At 37.7% G+C, this 27656-nt stretch overlaps 6 protein-coding genes across 13 annotated transcripts; 5 read left to right on the top strand and 1 right to left on the bottom strand.

Annotated features, from left to right (window-relative positions):
- Positions 1 to 1607: 1607 nt before the first annotated feature.
- On the bottom strand, positions 1608 to 4293 carry LOC140764571 (monothiol glutaredoxin-S4, mitochondrial). Of its 5 annotated transcripts, none has more exons than XM_073103204.1 (7): positions 4119 to 4293; positions 3768 to 3859; positions 3007 to 3216; positions 2784 to 2883; positions 2573 to 2639; positions 2309 to 2387; positions 1608 to 2224 (listed from the first exon to the last, which is right to left on the bottom strand). In XM_073103204.1, the coding sequence occupies exons 2-7, from the start codon at positions 3834 to 3836 to the stop codon at positions 2162 to 2164; spliced, it is 588 nt and encodes a 195-aa protein (XP_072959305.1). In that variant the 5' UTR covers positions 3837 to 3859; positions 4119 to 4293; the 3' UTR covers positions 1608 to 2161. The 5 variants fall into 5 exon arrangements, with proteins under 5 accessions (XP_072959305.1, XP_072959304.1, XP_072959303.1 ...); XM_073103203.1 differs by having other exon boundaries at positions 3768 to 3866; XM_073103202.1 differs by having other exon boundaries at positions 3768 to 3895; positions 4119 to 4292.
- Positions 4294 to 4461: 168 nt separating this feature from the next.
- Positions 4462 to 7995, top strand: LOC140764570 (uncharacterized). 3 transcript variants are annotated; one of them, XM_073103198.1, is made up of 2 exons: positions 4462 to 5186; positions 7856 to 7995. In XM_073103198.1, the coding sequence occupies exon 1, from the start codon at positions 4524 to 4526 to the stop codon at positions 5184 to 5186; it is 663 nt and encodes a 220-aa protein (XP_072959299.1). In that variant the 5' UTR covers positions 4462 to 4523; the 3' UTR covers positions 7856 to 7995. The 3 variants fall into 3 exon arrangements, with proteins under 3 accessions (XP_072959299.1, XP_072959298.1, XP_072959300.1); XM_073103197.1 differs by lacking the exon at positions 7856 to 7995 and adding an exon at positions 7447 to 7586; XM_073103199.1 differs by lacking the exon at positions 7856 to 7995 and adding an exon at positions 5405 to 7432.
- On the top strand, positions 7913 to 13103 carry LOC140764573 (RNA-binding protein involved in heterochromatin assembly dri1). Of its 2 annotated transcripts, none has more exons than XM_073103205.1 (4): positions 7913 to 8052; positions 11858 to 12251; positions 12576 to 12646; positions 12727 to 13103. In XM_073103205.1, the coding sequence occupies exons 1-4, from the start codon at positions 7971 to 7973 to the stop codon at positions 12738 to 12740; spliced, it is 561 nt and encodes a 186-aa protein (XP_072959306.1). In that variant the 5' UTR covers positions 7913 to 7970; the 3' UTR covers positions 12741 to 13103. The 2 variants fall into 2 exon arrangements, with proteins under 2 accessions (XP_072959306.1, XP_072959307.1); XM_073103206.1 differs by lacking the exon at positions 7913 to 8052 and adding an exon at positions 11608 to 11756.
- Positions 13104 to 15021: 1918 nt separating this feature from the next.
- On the top strand, positions 15022 to 21401 carry LOC140764169 (NADH-cytochrome b5 reductase-like protein). Its single transcript, XM_073102577.1, has 13 exons — positions 15022 to 15298; positions 15680 to 15722; positions 16154 to 16229; positions 16437 to 16496; positions 16912 to 16962; positions 17622 to 17676; positions 17897 to 17967; positions 18063 to 18114; positions 19290 to 19367; positions 19883 to 19972; positions 20068 to 20181; positions 20767 to 20832; positions 21131 to 21401. The coding sequence occupies exons 1-13, from the start codon at positions 15131 to 15133 to the stop codon at positions 21185 to 21187; spliced, it is 981 nt and encodes a 326-aa protein (XP_072958678.1). The 5' UTR covers positions 15022 to 15130; the 3' UTR covers positions 21188 to 21401.
- A 650-nt stretch (positions 21402 to 22051) lies between these two features.
- Positions 22052 to 24801, top strand: LOC140766174 (protein OVEREXPRESSOR OF CATIONIC PEROXIDASE 3). Its single transcript, XM_073105634.1, has 4 exons — positions 22052 to 22321; positions 22762 to 23100; positions 23359 to 23676; positions 24006 to 24801. The coding sequence occupies exons 1-4, from the start codon at positions 22100 to 22102 to the stop codon at positions 24153 to 24155; spliced, it is 1029 nt and encodes a 342-aa protein (XP_072961735.1). The 5' UTR covers positions 22052 to 22099; the 3' UTR covers positions 24156 to 24801.
- Positions 24802 to 25285: 484 nt separating this feature from the next.
- On the top strand, positions 25286 to 25657 carry LOC140765064 (MAPK kinase substrate protein At1g80180). The gene has a single exon (XM_073103981.1). The coding sequence runs from the start codon at positions 25286 to 25288 to the stop codon at positions 25655 to 25657; it is 372 nt and encodes a 123-aa protein (XP_072960082.1).
- The last annotated feature ends 1999 nt before the right edge of the window (positions 25658 to 27656 follow it).

Genomic DNA, 27656 nt, shown 5'->3' on the forward strand with positions numbered 1-27656 from the left:
CCCATTAGCCCTAATGTATCGCATTAATTTCAGCATTTAGGACGTCGTTAATTCTACATAGAAAATTTAATCGATGCAACTGCACAAGTGAGATTAAATAGTTTGGTGTGAATTACAAGGGGATTGGTTTGGAATCGAGCCTAACCGTGTGTGAGGTATAAACTACCAGAAAATAAAATTATGACAAAATTAGGAACAAATAAAGAAAATTTGCTTCCAACTTTAATCTCCCTTTTGGAAGGTGAGCCCAATTTGCAATATATTATGTCACTTCTTCTGCAGTCAATGTAATCACAACATAACATTTGGGCAGGTATTGACTTGCCAGGTAAGACTTTGAAGTTTGTATCCAGTACTTTTCAACCTAGAGATGAGTACCAGTATACCACGAAGACAAAGGGAACAAAAAGAGGCCTTCAGAATTATTACAGCGGTTGAGCTCCAACAGTAGTTCGACAAAGAAGTAAATAAATAAATCTCTTTCTTTATTGTTTCCCTGAGTACTGTGGGATCATTTCATATCTCAGACTATACTCCGTTTAGAGCGCTATTAGCACCAAAAACGTGGTTACCTACACCCTTTTTTTTTAAGCTTGCTTTGGTCACGTTGAAAAGAATGAGCGGTTTGTTATAAAACTAGAATACTAGTGTCATTATTTGTATCTTTAATATGACATAAAAATAGTAAATTTAGGAGACGTTTTATGTTAATTAACTAAAATATTATTTTACAGTAGATAGATGAGAGGGAAGAGAACAATTGGATTGATAAATGATTAAAGTGATGTGTTTTATTAAGGCAAAATGATAGTTCAGTAAATATAAAGTTTGATAGATGAGTAGCGGAGAGAGGATAACTAGGTTGCCCCTAAACCTATTTTACTCTAATCTAACGTTTAGCTACTACACTAGTACTAGGTTTACTCTAATCTAATGTTTGGTTATAGGTTTAACTCCAAAATTTAGTTAGCTATTATCATTTCTTAACCTTGAATAAGATACTTCAAAATTTAAATTTGTTTAGAAAAATTAGGTGTTTATTTGTAAAGCGTTAAATAATATCATAATTACACTTAATATGATATAAAAAAAAGTAGTGAATTCAAACGCTATTTTATGTCAGAAAAATCTAAAGTACCTTGAAAAACGAGAGGAGAGAAATAATAGTTGATTAAATAGATATCTTTTCAAAAATAAAATAATAATTAAATTTTTATTAGTAAATATAAATTAGTTTGACAGATGAAGGGAGGAGAAAGAAGAATGAATTTAAGTAGCCAGACCTGAACCCATTTTACCTTAAACTGATGTAGGATGCAAAACCAATTTATTGTTCACTAAACTAGTTTAAAAATAAACCTAAGCTCAATCCAAATAAGACTTAATATTCACTAAACTAATTATAAAAAAAAGTATTCTCAATTCAAATGCCACCTCCTACGCATCATATACCTTACCAGTAATTGGATGTGTACGTGTACCAGAATGAACCTGTAGATAGCATTATAGCGAAACATAAGCATCAAGGACCGTAGCGAGAAACAGAGATCAAGCAAGCCATGTATTCACAACTTGCAAATGCACACATGATGTCAGCGATATCTGCAGCAGAAAAACTCGCAACGCTTCATTCAAGTACCAAACCACACAATCATATAAGCAAAGAGATAAAACAGCCAGATTCTAGTTCTCAGTAAAATTCTTTGATCAATAAACAAGTACGAAGAAGAGAATATCAAATTGTTGTGATTCTTGAACTCAAAGCTCAACACATCAGTTATAGGATTTGTCAAAAAAACACATCAGTTATAGGAACAAATTCAGACACAGAAGCATCAGCTGCTGGTATTCATTTTATTCGCCTCAAAGACAACACTCGTTTAGCTATTCGTTGATGCTTCAAACTTATTTTTTTCCATAATTGCAACTTGAGTGGCCACGAAAGCAACAGCTTGTGTCGCCAAAAGGGCTTCTGCTCGGTAGTCAGATGGTGGAGGGCAAATGGAGCAATCAAATATCACAGGTACTAATGATCTACTCAGCTAAAAACATGTCCAACTGGTTGTATGCAGACATACAACATTTTGCAGAGGGAAGAATAAAAATACACAAAACAGTAAACATAACAGTATATTCCATGATCATCAACTGCATTTTTTTTTCACGCACTATCCTGCTTGCTGTCTCGTGTTATGTCTGCAAGCAAATCCTTAAGTTCACCCTTCTGTAGAAAAAAGATGTGATGTTAATTAATGTTAGATATATGAGGGTTGCTGATTCAATCATTCATAAGAATGAACTCATTTACCTGGTGCATAGTAAGAACAATATCTGATCCACCGACAAACTCCCCCTTGATAAATATTTGTGGAAATGTTGGCCAGTTGCTGTAAAATGGAAAAAGAAGAAGCAATTTAAGAAAAGAAGCCAGTCCCGGAAGCCATAATATCTGAGTCTAGTTCCCTCAAAATTTATGAAAATAAGTCTCCCAAAGAAACACACACACACACACACACACACACACGCATGCACTCACGCTTTAAATAGACTCACAGTGGAGAAAGTTACTTACCTATAAGCTTTTACACTCTCTTTCAGCTCAGGATCTCCCAGAATATCTCTCGCACTGATTGGTACCTCTGCAGTAGAAATCATAGAAGCATAACACATGAATACTCAATATATTGTTGACAAATTCACTGTCTGCCAAGTTGCAACTTCATCACAGAATGATGTTTACTACATCTATAAAAACCAGAAATATCTCGATCATATGAACTTACTATATTGCTGCAGAACTTTGACTGCTAATGCACTGAATCCACACCTAGGAGTATCTGGAAGACCTTTCATATAAATTAATACTGGGTTTTCCTTCACGTCCTAAAAAAATACGAACTACACATTAGGTATCGAATAATCAGAACACTGAGGTGTTATCTATTGACCTTATTCAATTGTTATATAATTTGCAAAAACCACATTACTACCTATGAAAATAAGCACCTGATCAACAATGTCCTGCCAAGTGATGCCAGCACTTTTCGTTGTGGGCTGGAAATCCTCATGAGTATCAGAATCAGCAGATATTGTAGTTGGATATGAGCTGGAACTTGCAGGACTGTTGTTCGTATGGAAATCCCCTTGTGTACTAGAACCGCCACTGGGGCTAGTGGAATATTGCAAGTATTGTTGAAAGGCTGATGTTGATATCACCTAAAGGCATAAAGATCATTATCAAACACAGGTTGCAATAGAAAGTACAACATGGCAGAATAGATTATAAGGACACAATATTAAAGTTCGGATAAATTTACCATGTTGGCTTGTATTGTACAGATCAGTTTTACATTTAATGAAACAGTGGCAAAATCAATACCCTGATAACCAAAGGTATGCTTAAGAGTGAATTGTTCAAGTGAGGATTATGAACCAATTCTTTAGTGATCAGACCTATTTCCTCTTCTCACTAAGTAAATTAATGCTAATTAAGCTCAAACAACAGGAGCATATTATGAAAATGAGACCGCAGATGGATCAGCTTCCATCTGCTAGGGAAGGTTACAAATACATGCACCACAACCACATTCGATGGCCCAAAATATAATTAGCAAATACTGGCTGTACCGATGAATTTTCCAACAACATTAGATGTAGCATATGACACTCAGATGATGGAATTATTTCAGAGAATGGTTCAAAAGTAACTAATGAAAAATGCCCAAACAAACGTAAACAGTGAAATGGTTAGAAGTAATATGTCTTACCATTTGTTTGGAAGAGTGAGACGATCTGACGAGGTTCTTGAAAAAAGCATTGGATAATAATCTGGCCATAGTTGCGAGATAGGTAATTTCAACTTCAACCTCGAATTGATTACGGAAGAGTCAGATATCTATCTGGAACAAGCCAAAATTCATCTATAACCCTAGCAATTGCAAAACAAAATAACCTAATAGATTTAAGAAACTACTACTGTAGGGAAAACAAGGAGAGATAAAAGAAGGCTGCAGCACATCTGCTTCTAAGGTGCTTTAGTATTTCCGCAAAGAAGAAGAAGAAGAAGCGATTCCCGAGCAGGAATCGAGATATCGTAATCTAGGGATAGATTAACTTACGGGAGTCGAGATCGAGACAGAGGAAGAGAGGAATACGATCGTTGTCCGCAGTCGCGAAAAGGAGAAGGTTTTCGTGTGCGGCTATGAAAGAGGACAGATGGCTCAGTGTGGCGCAACCACGGGACACGAGGGTATATCAGGCTGGAAGGAGGAGGACTGGAGGAGGAGTTCGCGTCGCAGAGGCGGTGGCCGGTGGGTCGGATAATTAAATGGCAGATCCGACTCCGATATGCGAGTTTTAACCACATGGATAATTATCGAGATAATATCCTTGTTGGAATTAATGATGGGTTTATAACCGGTTAAGTGATACAAATATTGAAATATATATCCAAAAAATTTCACAGAAGATCACTTGGAGAAAAAGAAAAAGAAAAAAAAAAAAGCGCGTGCAGTAAACCAACCATGGCCGCGAGCTGGCCGGAAGCCGCCTTACAAGCCCTCTTACTCATCTTCGCCGTCTCCCTCTTCCTCGCCCTCTCCCGTCTTCCCCGCCGCGCCCTTTCCGGCCTCCGCCGCCGCTCCCAATCCTCCGCCCAATCCCGCCGCCACTTCCTCCAAGGCGCCCAGCTCCTTTCGCGCGCCCGATCCTCCTCCTCCCCCTCCTCGTCCCTCCTCCGCTCCGCGATCTCTGAGGCGGACCTCGCCATCTCCCTCGACCCCCGCGACGCTGCCCCTCACATCCTCAAAGCCCTCGCCCTCGACCTCCAGGGCCACCGCCTCCCCGCCCTCCGCTCCCTCGACGCCGCGCTGTCGCCTCCCGCCGTGAAATCGCTTGCTGATCGAGAGAAGGGAGACGCGCTGTTCAAGCGCGCCGAGATCCATCTCGCGATTAATCGCCGGCGGCGGTTCGACCATGCCTTAGCAGATCTCGTCGAGGCGGTTAGGCTCAGTGAGGATAACGCCAAGGCATTTGCACTTCTTGGGGAGTGTTATGAGCAGAAGGGCTTGGAGGTGGAGGCGAGGAGCGCTTTCGAGGCGGCGCTCCGGATTGACGATTCTCTGAACTCAGCAAAAGAGGCGCTCAAGAGGTTGAGCAAGTCGAAAGATGGAGTATTGAGCAATTGAGTAAGAGCTTCCTCTCTTCTTCGTACGATTTTGGTAGGATTTGCATTTAAGATTGTTACCAATTCCTGTATTAACTCAAAAAAGAGCTAGTTCTTCTGCTTTGGTGATATATACTGCGTAGAAGATTTCTTGAAGCATTTCGTATGCCAATTGCTCCCCTTTGCTAAGGAAATGACTTTAAGTTAAGGCTGACTATTTTGTTAACAACCAAATAATAGACGTGGCATAGACGATGAAGATTATATAACAGATGAGGGAAAGCAGTCTTCTAAGCAGAAGGGCAGATTGAAATAAACCTCAAGACAGCGCCCATGTATCCGAGGGGAGCACTCTTGGGGAGTGATTGGGATAGGGGGAAATTGAAGAAGCTCCAATTCCTGTGAGAAATGACTCTTGGAGAGAACATGGGGCAAGGAAAAGATCAGTCTTGACAATGAATTCTAGCATGATTCATTGAATGCAAAAATCTAGATATGCAGATAACCTAGGGTTTCGCAATTTATGTTTGAGCAAGTATTTTGTTTTCACATTATGCAAGTGAATTTTGGCTGCTTCTGTCTCCTGAGTTCCTTGTGGGCTGTTCTTTGTTTCTTTTCTTTAATGTTCTGGTGGAGGTTCCAATTTATTGCTTTACTGTCACTGAATTTTATATTATTCTGTTCAAGTTATTGGCTGTACAGATCCCTTTTGATCACTTCAATTGTTCATCTTAATTGTGTGTCAGCTGCAAAATAAGTTGGATAATGCAGTGGAATGTTGAAACCTTAAGGGAGATTACTGGACGAACCTTGGAATTTAATTCTTCACTTGAGAGCAGAGAATTTCGAAAATGTATTCGAAGGTGTTTAGAAGTACAGACGTAATATAAGACCTTGAATTTTCTCCAAGTATAAATAATAAAACCTTAGACATCTGCACAGTTGTTGACAATGGTGGTACTGTGGTAGTTGAGTATAATGGTGGGTTCTTTCAGGGAATTATGCAAACACACCCACAACCTTACTGTTATTGCCCCTTTCACTTTGCAGATTTAATGCACTCTATCAGATAGCATTTGACACACGAAGTAATTTAACAATATTTTGTTTTCTTGATGCTCCTCCTTTCATCGTTTGAGGAAAAACATATTGTCACATAATTCTCCACAAAGCCCTTTAGAAAGCATCTGCTAGTCTGCATCGGCTAATGCCTTTGGTATTGAAAAGGTTGAGATGACTCTTGTTAGCTATATCTGGTTAGCATATGATGGTTGGCACAACATGGACCTTTTGAGACAATATAGCAATAATAGCTAATAATATGTATATTAGGTTCCATTCTGAAGGAAGTTGTGGGCAGAAAGAGTAACTTGCTTAGCTCTTTCCATCATATATGTTCCATTTTGATCAGGGGTAGTTTTTTAATCTACTTCACCCAGTTGGCAATAGTATCTAAAATACTGTTGAAGTGTCAAGGCTATTCTCATTGAAAACCCTTAATATCAGACAGCTGGTTGGCTTGTTCTCTTATATCTGTTTTGTGTCATCTTTCTTATCTGATAGATTTTCCATCTTTTTTTCTTTTGCAATTCAGAAAGTGTTAAGGATTAGTTATTTTGATCATCTTTCTTATGTTCGTCGAATATGAAATTAGTTCCTAATAACTTAGTATTATGACATTATGCTTGTTGTGTATAATTTGTTATAAGAGTCACTGCAAGCTTTCCGTATCTTATCATTAATATCTCAATGGTAATAACATTCTCTTTTCATTGTGTTCTTGCTTTTTATCTTTGAGCCTTCCAAATTTTGCTTGTTATCATGGTTAGGATGCAAGAATTTCTTCAGTTCGATTGGATTAGGCACTATTGTTCACCCGAATCGATATGATGAGATATATAACTTGTTACATCAGTATGCATATCAAATTCATTGGTTAGTTTGGCAAGTCTACCCTGTTACATAACGAAGTGCAATTTGTTTGTCTTATCATCAGACATTTTTCTCTATTCTAATGGACACAACTTCATCATTTTGGATGTAAAATAAGGAGATTGATCTGGAACCATATGATTTGGAGTGTAGAATTCTCATCATGCTGGCAGAGTTAATTTGCCTAGGAAGTAATTATGCTAGCTGATTGTTGTTGCCTGGTATGGGGAAGTTGTTAACCGAAAGTATCGATCTGGATGTTCCTCTGTGTTAGTGCATGATATTGTTCCTATTAGATTTCTATACTATAGTATTATTATGATTTGGAGAATTATTTGTATGATTCTCAGATAGATGACCGGAGTAGATGGCATTCTTGTCTTGAGTGGCCATAATTGTATCAGCATCAGCAACTTCCATTGCATCCAGTTCCAGTTAAGCATCTGTGACTATTAAGTTCTTTGTCATCTATTAGAAGGCAATCTCAATCCATTAAAAAAAAATTTGGGTGCTTTAATAGATGTGATTATCAAACATCTAGGCAAGAATCACAGCAACAGTGTGATGGATTAATTTTTCTATTCTCATGTGATATCTGTTATATTTCTCTGTCAAGACTTCGAAAACAGGTGGCAGTATCATGTCAAAAAAAAAAAAAAAAAAATGTTGCAATCTTATTTCTATCATATTCTCAGCTTATTTTGGCATAGTGAGCATGAAACCCATTAGTCCAACTATGAATCCACGATTTAATACTAGGTTGGAATCGTCATTTACCACGTGGAGAACTGGGTGGTGCCTAAATGTGCCAACCTGGTGCGAGCTTTCGAGTTGCCAATTTTCTCTCTGTTGACTGGAAAATGATCAGGATGACATGTTGCCTTATATCTTCCTTCGGCCCCTCTCCTTGGGGAAAAATTTGGCAAATGGCAAGGGAATAGATCGGAAGAGAGCAGGTATGCTTCAATCCCTATTTCAGAAGATTATTAATGTTTATTATTTATTTATTGATCGAAATGTTTATTATTTATTATTTGGTTTCCACTTTCTCTCTCTTTAGGAATTATGATCTCATGTTCTACGTTATAGGCTATTGAATAATTTATATATAATACTGTTATTCTTTTTTCCTTTTCTCTTCCATGGAAAATAAAAAAGAAAGTTTAAGTTTTTATTATCTACTGACAGCAAATATATGGCTTTTACAAAATTCTATTGACTTTTGGAGCCATCGTAACCTTGTAGGGTATTATAGTCAATGGCAAGAATCGTTGGAATTAGATCCAATGAATAATAATATGTATATATTTACTCTCCAAAAAAAACTCTAAACCTCACTGCGCTAAGACTGATCTCGCCCAAATTTCACTTGCTTTCTTCTTCCTCTTTCTCTCGATATCTGGGCAAATCCACCTAGACTCTCCATCAGCCGTGTCTCCACTATAGGTGACGTAGCCGACGGTGATTTGGGAGCAACTTCTTCGTTGCCATGATGAGTCCTCCATTGGCTTCCTCAGGTTCCTCCGTTACGGATCCAACAAAACTACTCATGTTTACTACCAAGAACCAGTCATGTCTTCTTGAACCAGCGATTGTTTCTGAATCAAGTCCCACCCTTTCTTTCTTATTTCCCCACCCCGATTAACTGCACGCGTAGAAGTCACACTATTTGCCAAACCTCTTCCCTCCCTAACCCAATCCACACCTCTCGTCTGCAGCGGCCATTGAACCCACTTCCAAAATCCCTCCAAATTTCCCCGACTCCTTTCTCCATATCTAATCAAAGTCTTCGGATGAGACCGTGTTGGCTCACCGCCAACAGCAGGCATTCGTGGACTAACACTTCAAGGCAGCGAAATTGAATGGTATTGGTGGACCTTGCTCGGCCCCGCCTTTTACTTTAAGGAGGCTCTCTAGGCATCACCATCAACCCTCGAATCTTATCAAGCTAAAGCTTGAGGCGAGTCAACCTAGCTTTATCCGGCTTATTTTGAGCTTGAGTTGAGAGAAAAAAAAATGCTACCGAGCCAAGCTGAGTCTATGGCTCAAATTCGGCTCATTTGCACCCCTACACAGGGTACATAAATAGTGATAAAAAAGTTTTCTATTATTTTGATAAAGGGTTAGTCCTTTCGTATAAATTAGATGACTAGTGTTACCCTCCCAATAAAAATGATGGAATGAATCAAATTTATGCGGGCCATATCAAGCCCATTATATGCACACAGCATCATTCCTAGCGTAGTGCAGGAATCAAATCAGTGGCATCTAAAATGGGGCAATAGGATCTGACCACTCGCCAATTTGAAGTAAATATTGCATTTGGGCGATACGAACGTTGACGGTGGTAATCAATATCCGCCCTCTCTCTCTCTCTCTCTATATATATATATATATATTAAGACTACACATACACATCCTGCCTGCAAGGGTGGTTCCTAAGCATGCAGTAAACCAAAAAGTTCAAGCAAGCAAGCGGTATGGTGCTTGCTATCTCAACTTCTAGCAAAGTACGTTCATTGTACGTGGTCTTCGAGCTAGGTTATTTGGGAAAGTGTGCATAAGAGAGGTGATGCTCATAGCTCATGAGCTCATAGTCATAGCACAAAAAAGATGGGGTCACAGAAAGAGAGAGAAGCCATCATTGTATTGTTAATGCCACTCGTGAGTTGTCCATCGACCAATGTCTTTGCATGCCACGTGACTGTAATCCACCCCTCGAAACCCTTAACAAAACCACTATGTACAATACCAGCAAAGGACGGCCGCACCAATATGTTTCAAGGATTAGTAGGTGTTTCTTATCATTCTTGCATGTGTATTGATGTGCATATGTCTATTTGCAGAGTAATCAAATTAGGGTAGACAGTAATTAAAGTGTTCACCTTTTCTTTTCTTAGCTTCCCTTTCCTTTCCTTTCCTTTCCGAGAGAGTGGAAGGCTGTACCATCCTAAGTCTTTGAAACCTCTCATCACTAATACCATGAGGGAGGGAAAGTAAACAAGCAAAAGCAAAAGCAAAGCCACTCAAACAAACATATGATAGAAAAATAACAAACTATAGGATAGGAGAAAGGAGAAGGATCTAAGGGCAAAGGAAAAGATGGTCAAAAACTGTCCTCGATGACTCCTTGTTCTGTTTTGTGTTTCTTTATCGGAACTCACCAGCTCCCCCTCATTCACTTTCTTTCGAATAATTTCACTTGGTGCTTGAAAACTACTTGAAAGAATGCTTTCTCTCTCTTCAAAAATTCCTTCAATCTCTCTCAACTAGGGTGGGAAAAGATAAAGCTTAACCAGAAAACAGCTCACAATCAATCTATTCATATATATATTTAGCTTTAAACTCCTTTCCATGGACATGTCATATTATTTCTTATTTGTCTGCGTGCCGTATTAGGGTCCCATGTGATCATAAGAGGTAGACATGAAATATATTATTAATCAATTAACTAATAATTTAAGTTTTTAAGTCAACTAGTTATCTAAGAAACATAAACTGAGCTCGAACATTTTATAGCCAAAAATAATAATTTCCCTGCCAATGATACACTTTAAGAATTAATCTATAGTTGATTTCCTAATTAGTAGCCGTTAAGGAGCAGTAGTTAAAGTTTGAGAGCAAGAGGTGTTGTATCCTTCCTGTCAATCTTTTTTTTTTCCTATAACTCTTCGAACATTCACTCGGTCTTCCCATATTTAGCACTTTTGTTCCATGTTCCTTCTTATCTAATCCTAGGTCGATGCCCCACACGGAGTGGATGTCATGGACCCGTTAATTTTCAAGATGAATGACTAGTTGTATTATTGACATATTATCCACTAATTTCTATCAAACAGGGGACGACTATTCTCGCTTGATGTGATGTGCGAAGGAAAGCTTCTAGTTGTGAATCTATGACCTTTTGAATTATTGTTATAAAGGGAAGGGAAGTTGTTCACGAATAATGGACCAGAGTATGATTTGCCCACAGGGGAATCTATTCCTAGGAAGTAGTATTAGTTTAACCCAATTATTTAAACACTTTCTTAGCATTAGTATCAACTAGCAAGACATATTCACTTTGTGGAGGGCACTAAGCCCGGATTTGGCGAAGTAAATGACCCCCAAGTAAGCCTAGATGCATGTTAATTTAGGTGGTCCAAATATTATATCATCTTTGCAGTTAAGCTAAGTTGATTCTCCTAACGGGCTATATTAGTACTCACACGTGTGTGCCGTTGCACTTTCAAGACCCACCCTAAACCACTTACGTGCATTATTAACATAGTTTATTAGATATCATGTCCTTCAACGAATATATCAATGTTGAGTATCATGTAAAGATGAGATGATAATATTGGAACTGGAATGTTAGAATTAGTACCTCTCTCTCTCTCTCTCTCTCTCTCTCTCTCTCTCTCTCTCTCTCTCTCTCTCTCTACATAATAATGCACACACATGCACCACCACATCTCTACTATCCATGTCTTAAAAAGAAGTTACTACCATAAGCCATCTTCCAAGTAGTGGCAATGAAAAAAGTGGAAAAAAGATCACATCCCTTGAGCCTCCACATACAATTTTGATTCTCAATTATTGAGGCACACTCGAGTATAAAAAGACCCCCCCAAACCTCACAACGATAACACCAAACCAACACCCATCATCTTCCCTTCTAGTATAGTCTTCCATCTCTCTTCCATTTGATCTTATTTTACATTAACAAGTGTTCGTCCACAACGCATGACATGTTGCTCTTGTTGTGAATTAATGTGGCAGGGCTTCAGAAGATGAATAGGAAACCGGGAGACTGGAACTGCAGGTCATGCCAGCACCTCAACTTCAGCCGCCGCGACTCGTGCCAGCGCTGCGGTGACCAGCGGCCGAGCGGCGGCGATCGCTCAGAGTACGCCAGCTTCGGCGCTGGCCGAAGCGGAGGGTCGTCGTTCGGATTCAGCGGCGGCTCCGACGTCCGCCCCGGGGATTGGTACTGCTCGTGCGGCTACCACAACTTCGCCAGCCGCTCGAGCTGCTTCAAGTGCGGCGCCTTCAAGGATGACTCGGCCAGCGGCGGAGGGGCGTTCGAGGGCGACGTGCCACGCTCTCGAGCTGTCGGTTTTGGCGGCGGCGGCGGCCGCGCCGGGTGGAAGTCTGGTGACTGGATTTGCACCAGGTGTGTAGTACTGCTACTAGTGCAACCTAATTATTTTGTCTCTTGGGTGCATTCTAGCAGATAATTAAAGTTGACCAAAGAAAATTTGGTTGTTGCATGGCTTCTTGTCCAGATGCATGCTACCTATATATGCTTACGTTTCAGTGCAGATACGTAGTATGGTGATCAGACGGTGGATTCCCATTGCTAAACATTTGTAGTTGGCTTCTTATATATTCTGCAACACGTGGCATGCAACTGCTCTTATACATGCATGAATGTGTTGCTTTAGTAATTAATAAACTTCTCTAAGATCTTATACGCGATATATATCTTAAATTCCAGGTCAGGATGCAACGAGCACAACTTTGCGAGCAGGGTGGAATGCTTCAGGTGCAATGCACCACGGGAATCTGGTAAATAATCATATGAGTCAATAGATCCATTAATTCTTTCCCTGTTATGACGTCCTAATTTGCTAGTCTTTGCACGGCAGGCGGTGAAGTCTAAAAGGGACCAAACACAAATGAGACGACCAAGAGAAACTAATGAGATCATATGATATACTAGTAATCTCAATCTATCACTAGTTTTGCCTCCTCCTTCCTCCCCATCTTTGTTTCTTTCTTTTTTTTTTTTCTTCTCTTTCTTGCTTTTGAAGTTAAATGTATCCCCCTTCCCACCAACTCTAGCTTCTCTTTTAAGTGTTATAACTATGTAGCCTTTGTGGCACTTCAACGTTATGTGTCTTTGTATGTCTACGAGAAGGGCCTCTCAGCTCGCAGTACCTAAGCTGGTGAGTAGTCCCTCTCCTATCTTATGAATGGAGATCTATGACGATATATATATATATATTATAGCACACGTCTTTATGTTTATTCCTTTGATGTGATATGTTCTAATTCTTGATGACAGTCTATAAACTCAAAGTGGTCTAAGGAATGTCTTGGTAGTTGGTATTCTCCTATAAAAGCTACTTCAGATTTCTATCGCACTTGAGAAAGAAACTTAAACAAAAGCTGCTACAAAGGGCCATGATTGAGAGTTTTTATATATATATATATATAGTTCATGGACTCAAAAGTTGTTCAACAAATATTTGACTCACTTCAGAGTAAAGTGGTCCTTCCCCATGAAATAAAATGCACTGATAAGAGAAAAGGAATTACTACTGGCTGCATTGGATGCTCTGACCTTTTTGAACAACTTTGCAAAGGCTTCCTAGATTGAGCTCTTCCATGTGCTATCTGGGTAACTGAGTTAATTAATTTTGGTCAATAATCTGTGACTCATTCATCAAAGTTGCCCCTCCAACCTCCATTATTAATTTTGATTCGTAAGGGAGATTCTTGCATCCTTTTAAGCCCCCTTTATGTTACCTCATCTTTGCTTTAGCTCCTTTGCTTTTTTATCATTATCTTGTACAATCAAAGAGCACTTACATGCCATTGTCTTCCTGCTTCTGAGACCATGAAGATTTAAAGCCCAGACTAGCCCTTCGGGGGCCAATTCCATGAATAAGACTATGGTTATGAGAACTATGCTTATACTAAGAGAGAGAGAGAGAGAGAGGATGCAATCCACTAATCGAGATGTATAGTTGGGTTTAGATGATTGAAAGTACGAAATATGCAGATACCAGATGCCTTGCTTTGTGAACAAAGAGAATACAATTCAAGTTTGCAACTTGTAGTTTTAGGTGAGAATGTTTTAGCAAAAGGTTTGATTCTCCTCAAAATGTGCAAAGATTGTTACATGGTCTTTTCCATACTCCAAGGAAGGAATACTTCATATAGCAAGTTACTTTCACATAGTTGCAGTGCTGGATTTTTTAATATATATATATATAAAAAGTTAAGTGGGTTCTAAATCCTAGTTAAAGCAAGTTCATGTAAGCCAAAAAGTTTACTCCTTTTAATTAATTGATTGGACAACTATGCCAATTTTTCCAAGATAACATACCTTAGTGGGTCAAATTCATGAGCACACACAGGTGCCACCACTTCTTCTCGCTGGAATACTCGTTTTTCTTTTGTCTAATTACCTGTTGCTAGATAGTAGAATCCTATCATTGTGCTAAATAGTCAGCCTTCTCAATTTTGAGGAGGACTGAGAGTAGCAACAATGTCAACTTCAGATTAGTATTAATTTTATAATTCTCTGCACAGAATTTCTAAAGCTAAATATCATCAATTGATAGGCATTTCAGCAGTTAAGACATTCAATTTTGTCATGCGATGTTATGAATTTATGGAATTAAACTGGGGTTTCATACAGCATATGTTTCCACTATTTCTCCAAAAATAGTGATGGAGTTGCATGCATTTTACCCCCAGTAATTTGGTATAAATTTATTTTATCAACTAATCTCCTATAATTATGATGGAAACTAATAAAGTTTCTGTCCGAATTAACGGAGTTAACGTATTAGATTTTCAAAATCAACAGGATATATGTGTCTAATAAAAAAATTATAATATTTTATTAAATTGTAAATATTATGTTAACAGCATCATTAATTTTGCTTTAGTCCCAAACATAGGGGATTAATTTTATTTTAAAGAAAACGTACAAAGGGATAAAAGTAATTTTATACTGAGGTAAAGGACGGTTTCGGAGTCTTCTACTTATCGGGATAAGATCCGAACCCATAGTGAAACAGGCACGCAGTCGAGAAACGAATCCGGAACCCATTGGCTTTGCTATTCTTACCCACCCTTTCCGGTTCCGTCCTTGCTTAACATGCTTTGTCGGAGGATTAGATTGGTAAATTATCATTTGGTGTTTCATTCTAATAATAGGGAGTGGTGGTATCCACACTTACTCTTCTAGTCTTCTCCAACCGTCGGGGAGCCCTTGCCTTCGCCTACCTCTGTGTTCTTCGTCTTCGATCCGTAGAAATGTCTCTGCTCTTGAGAAGGATCTCGAGGGCTGCCACCGTCGGAATCGCCCATGGATTCGGGGAGCAGACGAAATGGAATCAGGGCCGTCGGATTCCATTTGGAGCCGCGGCTGCAATCTCCGGTGGAGTCGCCTTCTACTTCTACGGCTTCTCTTCTCCCACCATGGTAACTTTTGTGGCACTAACCGCATTGTGTTGTGAAGGAATCCGTGCTACATGATCTGGGTCAACGTTGGTTTTGCTTACTCTTGATTATTTTGATGGGAAATGTCAAAATTTAGACTCAGTTTTAGCTAGTGATTGCGATATTCTGATGCTATATTAGTTCATATTTCGTTTCTCGATGAGTAAAGGGGATAGCCATTTCCGACATCTGAATTAACTTTATACTTTTGCATGTGTCTTCTTTATTTGATGATAACATGATTTTTGCGTAGCTAGTGTGGCAGTGCTTATTCCTTTGTTGGGTGCTAATAGACAATAAAATTTTCTTCCTATGGTTGACTAATTGAACATGAAGTTAATTGCTGTTATTTATCATATCCAGGCACATCTTGACGAAAAAGGTGAACAAGCTGCTGGTAAAGTAGGTGAGTTGTTATTCTACTGGAACAAGTTAATGTGATTTAACATCTCTAGTTCACTTCATGTGATGCAGAACTCTGGAGAGTTTCTGGTATATAAAATGGAAAAATGATATCTTTTGATGTCGTCAATTAAAAATGCGTGTCAATTTATTCTCATATTTATATACAGTTGCCAGTGAATGTTGCTTCTAGTTTTTACATCAAGTCTCTGATGCTATCACTTTCAAATGTTACAAGCTCTATCAATATCTGCTATCCATCAAATCGATATTCCCAATTGTTCTTAAACTCTCTTGTCCTGCATTGATTTCCCTGACCCTCCAAAACTACTTTCAGATACAGCAGGCAGTGGGATGTTCTTGGCCCTTCTCTAATACATTGTTATCTGCTTTGCGCTTCAGTATACAGCTGATGTTTGTCTGTTAATTTTCCAGCACTTGATCCTGAAAAGTGGTTACAGTTCAAGCTTCAAGAAACTGCTAGGGTCAGTCATAACACTCAGTTATTCAGGTACCTTAGTTTGTGCTTACTACCCTCTGTTTTTACATTGTTGGATAGCTTTGGAGGATGACGTATTGTTACGTTCATAATAATAGTGTTGTACAAATGTGCAGCCTTATATATTTTCACTACACATTTTTTACATCAACATGTTTATATCATCACCATGGAAGTTTGCATGATTGAACACTTATGGAGTTATTATAAATCTGGCAGGTTTTCTTTTGATCCTGCTGCCAAGTTGGGGCTTGATGTTGCTTCTTGCATCCTTACAAGGTATCCTCCTTTCCATGAATCTCCTTCCATATCTCTTTCATCTCTCTCTTTCTAAGAAGAAGATTGTATTTGGCATTCATTACTTTCCATGACAATGTTTCACATATCTACTGGAGTCATCTGGTGGTCATAATTCACGCATGGTCTTCACCTTTTGATGGTTGATGAATATTCACTATCCAATGAAATATTCTAGTTCATTGCCCTGACATGTAAGGGAGGTAATGTGATTGCTATCCAGGTCTTGGATAAGTTCCCTTGGAATAGCATTTGGGTATCCTATTTTTGCACTCCTGGTGTTTGATTTTTTAAATATGATCTTCTGGAAATTTCTTTGTCATCAATTTGCTCTGTTTCTATTTCCAGTTCTTTTGTGCTGTATTTCTTAACTATCTTAAAGTGTCTAACATTGCAGGGCTCCAATTGGAGAGGAATCAGAAGGAAGAAGAAAATATGTCATTCGGCCGTAAGTCCTTATTTTACATTTTCAATTAGCATGGTTCAGGACCAGCTACCTTTTAATAGTGTATATTAGGTGAATATGATTATCTTTGGCATAAACATTGTCATATATTCAAGTCTTCTTGTAATTAAATGGGACTGGCCTGTCTATCTTTTCTTTTGGATCAATGGGCTAACACTAAAACAGTGGAAATGAATAATTTCTGTTAAGAATAAGTTTCTACAATATGAGACATCATGATGGCAGAAAAATATTTGGAAATATACATAGAAAGTACATAATGGAAATTTGCAACCAACACATACATGGTGAATTTTTTTTTGTCCAAACGCTAATTTATTGTGTATTAGCAGACAATATAGATAAAATGCACAATAGGTGACTTAGTAAGAACTAATAAGTCTTCTTGATGGTGATATGCTGAGACTATTCTGGATAATTTCTTGTTAGGCAAAGTGGTTAATGTGGTGAGATGCTCCTTTTTTTTTTCTCTTTTTTTGCTGCCATCCTCACATGATATAGCTGCATGTTGCTCTTTGAACATTGATTTATTCAAGAAAGTGTAATATGATTAAGATTCTCTCAAGTACAAAATCTCTTACCCTAAATGTGCTATCATACTGTTTTATCTATAAAGTCTCATTGATTGGGATAATTTACAGGTACACACCAATATCAGATCCGGATTCAAAAGGTTACTTTGACTTACTGATTAAGGTGATGATGCTATCCTTCTATGCTGCTCTAGTCAACTTCGACCTAATTATATGAAGACTTTTCTTCTTCCCTCATTGTGTGTATAAAAGTTGTCTAACTAATCGGCACATTCGACAAAGATAAACTTCAATAGTTGATAATTTTTCAGCAGGTTAATAGTTTCTGTTCTTTTTTACAAACATCAGACTTTTTTTATTGCTTATTGTGCTTATCTGTGCAGGTTTATCCTGACGGAAAAATGAGCCAGCATTTTACAAGTCTAAAGCCTGGCGATATTGTTGAAGTCAAAGGGTAAATAATTATATTAAAATAGAGATACTACCAAATGTTTTTCCTTTTCTGTTTGCCATGACTGAACTCTTTTTTATTTTTTCTGGTATTGCTAGGCCAATAGAGAAGCTCAAATATAGCTCAAATATGAAAAGGAAAATAGGCATGGTAAGACTGAATGAAGTTTATGAAGTCTTTTTATGAGGACAAACTTGCAAGTGTTCTGCACTTCTGGTGCTATGCATTTTTTACTCTGTTTTGTGCCCCTTTCTGTGCAAATTCTCTCTCCCCACTGTTAAGGGTTTCTAGAAAGGACCACCCGATAACAAAGGCAGCCAATGAGCCAAATGAGGTTTTCCCTCAAACTCCACAATATTGAACTAAAAAGACAAAAAAGAAGAAGATGGTATAAAAAATGTGCCTGCACACCCTCAAGTTTTCTGAAGTGCAGTGCTGGTTTAATTAATCAGCCACTATATATGTCATTATTTTCTTCTTAATAAGGTGATATACCTAAATACTTGAAATGCTGCTATGCTCTCTTCCAGGCATAAACTTTATATCTGTTTCTTCTTCTTCAAAGTTATGAAATTGTTTCTCTGTCTGAATATTAAAAATTAAAAGATCAAATGCTGTTGTGCTTACTGTTATGATGTGAAGTTATTGCGCTCTGCACAATGTTAGAAGTAAAAAGTTAAAAAAGCTTTATTTTGTACTAGAAACACAATCAAATGTTACTGTAGTGAAAAGATTTTGTGGTTTTTTAATTAAATTTCAAGCCTATGGAATATTGGAATCCATGACTACCAATATTCACTGACAGCAAGTACTACATTATAGTCAATACTAATCAGAAATTTGTTGTGATGCCAAGGAAGATCTTAGAAAAATCTAGGGAGGCCAATATCTACACAAAGTTCTCATGGATCAACAGTAACATATCTAATTGGTTGTACTGCTATAGATCTGGTCCAATGATGATTACTACGAGATAGAACACAGGAATTCCTCTTGACAGGCCCTGTTAGGAGAACAGCCATGGCTACAGATTGTAGCTTATATATCAGGATTGCATGAGCAACAAATAAATAGGAAACCTTAAGTATATTTTAGTTTTATGCGAACTCGACATATAAATCATAAATGCAAATAAAAGGAAGAAGCATTGACATGTAGAGGATCACAGTCTGTATATCGCGTTGATCTTTCATACTCATATACTTGTTGTCATTCAATATTCAGTTAGGTGGTAGTGATTCTAAATATAGGAATTATGATAATGCAGAAAGACAATTTAAATTTAACACCATCATCTGACTGATTATGCTTATTTCATCTTTTAGATTGCAGGGGGCACAGGTATCACACCAATGCTACAGGTTATCAAGGCTGTTTTAAAGAATCCTGATGACAAAACTCAGGTGCACTATCCATTATCATACTTTAATATTGAGTTTCTAGGCAACTTGTGATTTAGTGGCTCAACACCTTTGACTCTTTCAAGGTTAACATGAAATATACAATTGGTAGAGCAACTAGAAAATTGAATTCACCAGAGAAAATCTCTGAACATTGGTAATAGTGATTCTAAAACTCAGGTGCACTATCCTTCAACTACTGTTGTAGTTGAAGGTGTATTCAGTGTATTAATTTAGCTTTATCCAGGAAAAAGAGATTGAGAAGATTTTTAACTACTTTCTGAAATGTTATATTGAGAAAAGATATGACAAGAGAGGAACTTAGTCATCATGTCAGAATTTCCTGACAGCTTCTTATGCCTCTAGTAAGTTTACTGCAAATTAAATGGAAAAAAAGAGACTAAACATCTGGAAGCTAAGACATTCAATTCTTTGTTGGTGAGAAAGAAAAAAAAAACTGGATCTTGTGTTTTATTTTGATAAATTTCTCATATTGACTCCTTGATATGTTAATATAGGTTTCCTTGCTGTATGCAAATGTATCACCAGATGATATCTTGCTAAAAGGAGAACTGGACAGACTCTCAGCTAGCTATCCAAATTTTAAGGTTGTAAACATGTCATCTTATAGTACAAGTTCATTTTTTTTCCTGGAATGATTATTATGTGCAATTTCTGACTTCTACTGCTAAAACAATTGCAGGTGTTCTATACTGTAGATAAGCCATCTAAGAACTGGAGAGGTGGTGTCGGACATATATCAAAGGACATGATCTTGAAAGGGTTGCCAGGCCCTACGGAAGATTCTCTCATACTGGTGAGTTCTACAAACTTCAGTTACATGTAGAAACTCTTCGTGTAGGCATGTATTATGTTGGTCTAAAGCGATGCAGTGAATTCATTCAAGTATAATATGTTCTGAAAGGGAGTGAGAGATCAAAATTGTCGTAGGGGTCAGTAGTAATGAAGGACACAGTAGCAGTTGATGTGACAGAGAACCTTATTAGGATGCAAATGGAGTAATGAAATGAGTTATATTGCAAAAAAACTGCTTGGTTGCTGTTTTATTTTTTACGGTTTTCAAGCATTTGAAAGAATGACGTGATATATCTAAAGACAAACTTTCTTTCTAAGCTGGCAACATTTACATCAGATGTGCTAGTCAGCCGAAAAATGACAGAGGGAAGACATAACTGAGCTATATCCGTAATTTCAATTGACCAACCTACCTTCATCCAACTTCTTTTGGTAAACAATAGCAATCTTGCAGAAGCTTTGATTGCAACTTTGAAGCTCGTGAGTTTGAGAAACATAGAAAGTAGAGTATCTCCTTTTTATTCAAGGTCAGTTATTGATCAGTGGTAACTAATATTGATGGCCTGCTTTGGCTATATCCTCTCAGGTATGTGGTCCCCCAGGAATGATGAAGCACGTATCAGGAGACAAGGCAAATAGATCGCAAGGCGAGGTATCCAAATTTTATTGCTTTTAATTTCTTTTCTTTATTTCATTGTATTGGAAAAATTATCCATGAATAAGTAAAGGAAGTAAAGAAAAGTTATTGGGGAAAGATCTGTAACAGTTTGAAGCTTGAAATACACCAAATAACTTCACTAGAAATGTAATATCTAACCTTACCTGATGAGAGGACTGACCAATGCATCTTAATCTTAAAAATTCACTGAAGTAATATGCCTTCAATGAGCTTCGCAATTATCTACTCGAAGCACTACATATTACTTTCTCTAACCTTTGGTGATTCACAGCTGACTGGGCTACTCAAGGAAGTCGGTTATACGGAAGAGATGGTCTACAAATTCTGAGAAGATGCCATACAGATAAATGTGCCTGCCGTTAATTTTGTGACAGATTTTGAGAAACAATACAAATAACCAAATCTTTGTTACATCCCATGTCTCTATCTGCAAGTTGAACATGGTGACATTCTTATTGTAATAATAATGAAATTTGTGATCTTTGAACAGAAACTTGGTTTCAGTCTGGTGAAATTATCAGCATTTGTATTCTTTCGTTGTACTTTTACCATGTCAAATTCCTACACCCTAAATAACCTTGCACACCATTTTCACTATTGTAAAAGAAAAGAAAAGAGTTCTTTTTACATAATTGCCATTAGAAAACTTCAAAATACCATTAACTATCATTGCAATTATTCTAATGTTATAATCTCTACTAAACTTTTTCTTGACTATTTTAGTGTTGCCATTATGGTTAGTTTCTAATAGAGTATTTATAATAGATTGTTGTTAAAAGTTAACAAATACATATAAATGATTTTTTAAAAAAATTAAAGTTTAGAGCGTAAAATATTTATCAACAATTTTTATCTAGTATGATATTGGGTAAAGTATTGGATGTCTTTTGAACTATTTCAATTAATTTATGTAAGGATAAGATATTTTGTAAATATATTTTAGGTTTTAATCATGATTAATTAAATTTTAAGTATTTTTGTCAAGAGTGCAAAAATTTCAGTAGCAATTATAATATTTTAAAAATATGGTGGTAATTATGATAATTTTGGTGGCAATTATGTACAAAGAACTCTCATTCATACTAACTTGTGGGCCGGCTAGCTCGGCCCAAAAGGTCCGTTAATACGGGTCGGTGTCGGGTTCCAATCCGATCCGCACGCACTAATATCAGTTCCTTCGAAACTATCCCCATGCATTTCACCGCCCCAGGATATTATTCCCCTCTCCTCCTCACTCGCCATGGCGGCTTCGACTTCTCTCTCTCTTTTCTCTAGGGTTTTCCCATCTCATTCGATTCCCCATCGCGGAATTGGCTTCAGTGCTCAACTCTTCGTGGGCGCCTCGAGAACCTCTGCGGTGTTGCTCCGGTCTCGTCCTCCTCGCTCCTCTGCCGTCGTCTTCTCCCGTCGGAGGAAGAATAGCTCGAATGCACCGAGAAAGGAGTCTCCATCCAAGCTTAAGGTGAAAATAAAAGAATTCTTTCCTTTGGTTTGATTCCTGTTGTGAAATCTTTTGCATTTAGCTCCCGGAAACTAAAATTAATTGAAGAAGCTCACTTGCATTAATTTAGTGAATTAGAATCTTAAGAATAGGGTGGACATAGTAAGATATCTTCAAATGTCCATTAAGATAAAACTGGGGTAGGGCATAGAATTGAGATGGCCCCTATATTTTTATAGTTCACTGCTGTCTTGAATTGATGGAACTGCAAATTTAAAAATTACTTAAAAAGGCACAAAATTGTTACTTTCCTTTTCCTTTTTTTTATTTATTCAACTCTGTTTGATTTTAATTCATCTTCCAGTTTTAAGTATTTCTGTTTAATTTGATTGGCGAAGATTTTTTTCTCTTTGATATGTATATTTTTTTCACCTAAGATCATCACCTTTTCGTTCTATCAGACAACAGTGCAAGATGATGAGGAGGTGGATGATGATATAGATGAGGATGCTTTTGAAGCACTTTTTAGCCAACTTGAAGAAGATTTGAAAAATGACAACTCACCCTACGACGGTTCTGATGATGAGATAACCGAAGAAGATCTGGCTATGCTCGAGCAGGAATTGATGGAAGCACTTGGGGATGGGGACTATGATGAATCTGCTGGGGATGCACTCTCTGGGGACAGTGACACTTTGGACCTTAATGAAGAAACTGAGGAAATCAGATCACCAAATCTAAAGAATTGGCAAGTTCGTAGATTGGCTCGTGCATTGAAGATCGGCAAGCGTAAAACTAGTGTAAATTCTGAAATCTTATTGAACTTGCTTTAAGTTATACTTTAAGAGGCTTATTTGTATTTTGAAATTCTAGTTTTCTGGTGAATGACTTGCTGTGACCAACTTAAGGTCGTTTACGGCTCCTGAGAATACTGAATGGGGATGTGCTCTCTTTTTCTTTTCCCTTTTTTTATTTCTAGTGATTGGTGAATTAGACCTTGAAGCATAATGAGACAATCTATTTTTTATGAGATTATTCCATGATGTGCTGCTTGGCAGATAAAAAGTCTTGCAGCAGAGCTCGGGCTGGACAGGGCTCTGGTCCTTGAAGTGCTCCGCAATCCACCTCCAAGTCTTCTACTAATGTCTGCTTCTTTACCGGATGAAGTTGCACAAATGCCTTCTGAAGAATCGGAACCTGATAGCATACCATTGGAATCTCCGACTAGTGCTGATGAGGCCGATGTTACAGAAAAGGAGACACCGGTAAAAGTTCCTGTTCATGCCAGGCAAACAAGATGGTCTGCACAAAAGAGATTGAAGAAAGTGCATATCGAGACACTTGAGAGAGTTTACTCCCGAACAAAACGTCCCACAGTGAGTGAAGTTTCGCTTTTCTGTGTATCAAAAATATCTCTCAAGTTCTAAGAGTAAGAATTGGCGATCGGTTGCACATGCAACGGCATTTAGGAATGTTCATAGGCATTTCAGCTGTTAGCCTTCACAGTGAAAATGTTTTAGATAATTATCATATGTTTCTTCATTCCAGTAACTCAAGGATCATATGCACATTTCTTCTGTTTGTATAAGAACTTGTGGATATATGCATCTGTTGGTTTTGTTGATTTGTTGGATATTATGAGTTGTATCATCTGTTTTGGTCCATTGTAGATTTCTTATTACATTCTATTTTGCATTCCATGCAGAATGCAATGATTAGCAGTATAGTGCAAGTGACTAATCTTCCACGGAAGAGGGTGGTGAAGTGGTTTGAGGACAAGAGACTCGAGGGCGGAGTACCAGACCACCGTGTTCCCTTTAGGCGATCTACGCCTGAGACAATCTCCACGAGTTAATTGGAGCTCTGGATGATCCAATCTGTTGTAATCTTCCACTTGGAGAAATGTTTCACAGGATACAGTAATGTGCTAAGGAATTCCAAAATTTACAAAGCAAGCACTGTGCTGTAAAACTAGAACTGTTGGCATATGCCTACTTCAGGTGCAGTTCCTGATTTGTCACCTTAAGACTTTTTAGAGGCCTGGTTCATGTAGACCGGCTTCTTGACAGCCTTTTGCTGCTACTACTAGTTGTAAAAGGCTAAGGTGGAATTCATGTTTATAGCTTTTCCTCGTCTATTTATCTTAGAATTTTGTAGCAAGCTGTATTAGAAGATTAAACCTGAATATTTTGAGGCCACTTGTAGTTGATCATAAGATTTGCCTCTCTTCATCTGGTTCAGTGTCAGAATCTGTATAACAGGACTTTGGAGCACTCTAGGCAAGAAGATTTGGTCTCAAGGGAAACAAGAGCGAGGAGGATTTATTCAGATTATGTAATGATATCGAATGACTAAATGGTCAAGCAAGGCATCTGATACAGACATTCTTTGTATGTAATAGTTTTGTTGATTGTAAATGTGGACGTATTTTGATGCTCACTATTGTTGGGATTCTTTTTGATAACTAGTGCCTATGAATTAATCTGTGTGGCTGAAACTTTTGTTACAGGTAATACAATGCATTTGTTACTTCAGTTCTCCCCTGTATTGAATGCTCAGATGCACTCTGCCTGATATATATATCGTTTTCTAATTACGAAAGTAAAATTATGTAAGCAGGTTAATAGGCAAGGTCTTTTCTTATACAATAAATCGTTAGGATCAATGTCTATTTGTAAAGTAACCTTAACCAGGGAATAGCGACAAGGTAACAGTCCAGGGAGTCGCACTTATATTAAAGGAAAAATACAAGATTGGTTAAAGAAATCGAGTATAGTTTATTATATAATGTCGGCGACCACCTCTTGTTACACTTCTCAATCCCTGCCACCATCATTTGAATGTTCTCTTCTCCGTTATCTTTCATCACTTCCCTATCTTCTATATAAGGGGACTGGACAACAAACATTAAGTACTCTATTGTTACTCTTTTCTAGCCTCATAGAATTTTACCAGAAATATTTAGAGAGAGAGAGAGAGAGAGGGATGGCTGGACTGCAGAGATCTGCACTAACCTTCAGAAGATCTGGCTCGTCTGGTATTGTTTGGGATGAAAGGTTCCTCACTGAGGGCCTTAACCAGACCAAGGAGGATGGAGAAGAAGGCACAGAAGCTAGAGAGATGCGGCACTCGCAAAGCGTCGGATCCATCGGGATGATGAAACGTAGCAGTTGCGACGACGGCAAGAAGGCGTTTCGCTCCGATGAGCGGCGTGGCGACGTCGGTAAGCAGGCTTTCCGCGCCATACTTGTTCCACCAGCAGCAGACCCACCTTCTCCTAAGGTTTCTGGCTTCAATCTCTGTGGATTTTTCAAGAATCCTACAACTGCTAACCGTTCGAAGAGCAGAAGGCATTAGCTCAGCTGTGCAATGACTTGCAAATGGTGAGGATGGCATCGAATCTCAGATCATATTACCTTGCAGTTTGAGGTCAATACTATATATGTACTTCGTGTTTATCTTTTAATTACCTTGTAATTATATATAACTATTGCTGAGTGGCATCACGATATCATTTCAGGTAGATATCTACCCATTTGAAACTGAAATAAAAAAGAAGCGATTTCTGCCACTGTGGCCGTCATGGTTTCTTCTGGGATTGCAACTCTTTCACCTAAATAATCAGAACAAAACGTGAGAATCCCTCAGCAATGCTCGTAAAAGTTACCAGCTTGCAAACTGCAACCCATGGTCTCAGTTAACAAAAACGCCATGCCCACAGGCCACAAACACTTGGCAAATGCTCTAAATAAACATAAAAATATGGCACCATTTTGTACATTGATTGTGACGATGGTGAGGTGGAGATCGAGTGAAACTAACAAGGATATATAATAAGATTCCCTCATCATTCAGTCAATTGATAATGACTTCGATAACTAATAAATTTATTGCAACTATCTTTTAAACCTTTGATAAGCATACTTTTTTATGTTATAATTAACCTAATTAATTTCAACCACATGCTAGTTAGCTAAACCCTTGGAGGGGAGATCCAGGATCGTACAAATTTATCTTCACGTCAATCATCGTATGGGAATGTATATTTTGCGGGTTCCACTAAAATAGGATCTTATACTTCCTCTATTAACCCTTTTCCATCTTATTAATTATTATTTCACAAAGTATGGGACTAAACCTCGTATTTGAGATCCAATACCATGTAAGATAAATATTAGACAAAGACTCAAATATCTCACATCTCTTGTCGTTTTGTTTGATTTTAACTTCGCCCGTATATGCTAAAGATTTAATCCCCCTTCCTACGGTCCACAGTGAACTATAATCAATGTGGTTTATTATCACCAATAAACTATCAAACTACCTTCACCATTCTTATATTATACAGAATTCATACAGAGGTAATTAAGTCCTTTATATTATTTCATATGTTAATTTACCTTTAAAAAGACATCATGTCAATCACTATATCTTTCCTTTCAACATTCATTATAAAAGTTATTTTAATCACCCGACAAACTATCAACTAACTTTATGCTACATTAAATAAAATTATTATATAACATATAAATATATAATTAAATACTAGAATAATTTATATTATTATAAAAAATTTAAAATAATTATAATATTATTAATTTTATTCTAAGAGTAAACGAAATCGTCGATAGATATCGATGCCGATCACATAAAGATAAAATTAAAATACAAAGAGACAAGCTAAAATTAGGCGATGTAATTTACTTACAGTATGGACAAATTCTGTGTATAATTCTATCAGGAGAAGAGAGGCATGTCCATGTCATGTCATGCATCTAATACTCATCTTATCCTTTCTCAGATTGCAAACTGGATCTGGAGACCAATCTGGCCACGTGGCCTTTCAGGTTACCCACACATGCTGCCCATCTCCTGGGAAACAAGGTATGGTGAGCTGTGGGCTTTGTCACTTGTTTAACCTCATGGGCTTTTTACTCACATCAACTTGGCCTACTCTTGGGTTAAAAGAGATTATTTACCCTCTTTCTTTTTGAGAAAATTATAAATAACTCCGATAAGTAAATCTGTAGATCCTCATATTTAATTAAAAAAATATGTATATATATATATAAGAGCACACTACTCTAAATAAACGTTTGAGATTGAACAATGGTTTGTGTGTTTGGATCATATTTTTCATTGAAAATTGGTGTTTTAGTTCATCTACAGAGCTGTTTTAGGAGCTTAATTTTATACTTGACTATTTTAAAGGAGGAAGAGGAGGAGAGGAGGGGGGAAGCAACAAGATAAGGAATGGGGGAAATAAACTAAAATTGATTCAGTACTTGGTTTCACTCTGCAATTGTGCTTGACCACATTGGCAATTGTGGCTTTCTATAACAAATCCTGACATTTT

Source organism: Typha angustifolia, chromosome 8 (assembly GCF_048772165.1).
Source record: "Typha angustifolia cultivar Huaian chromosome 8, ASM4877216v1, whole genome shotgun sequence".
Taxonomy (NCBI): domain Eukaryota; kingdom Viridiplantae; phylum Streptophyta; class Magnoliopsida; order Poales; family Typhaceae; genus Typha; species Typha angustifolia.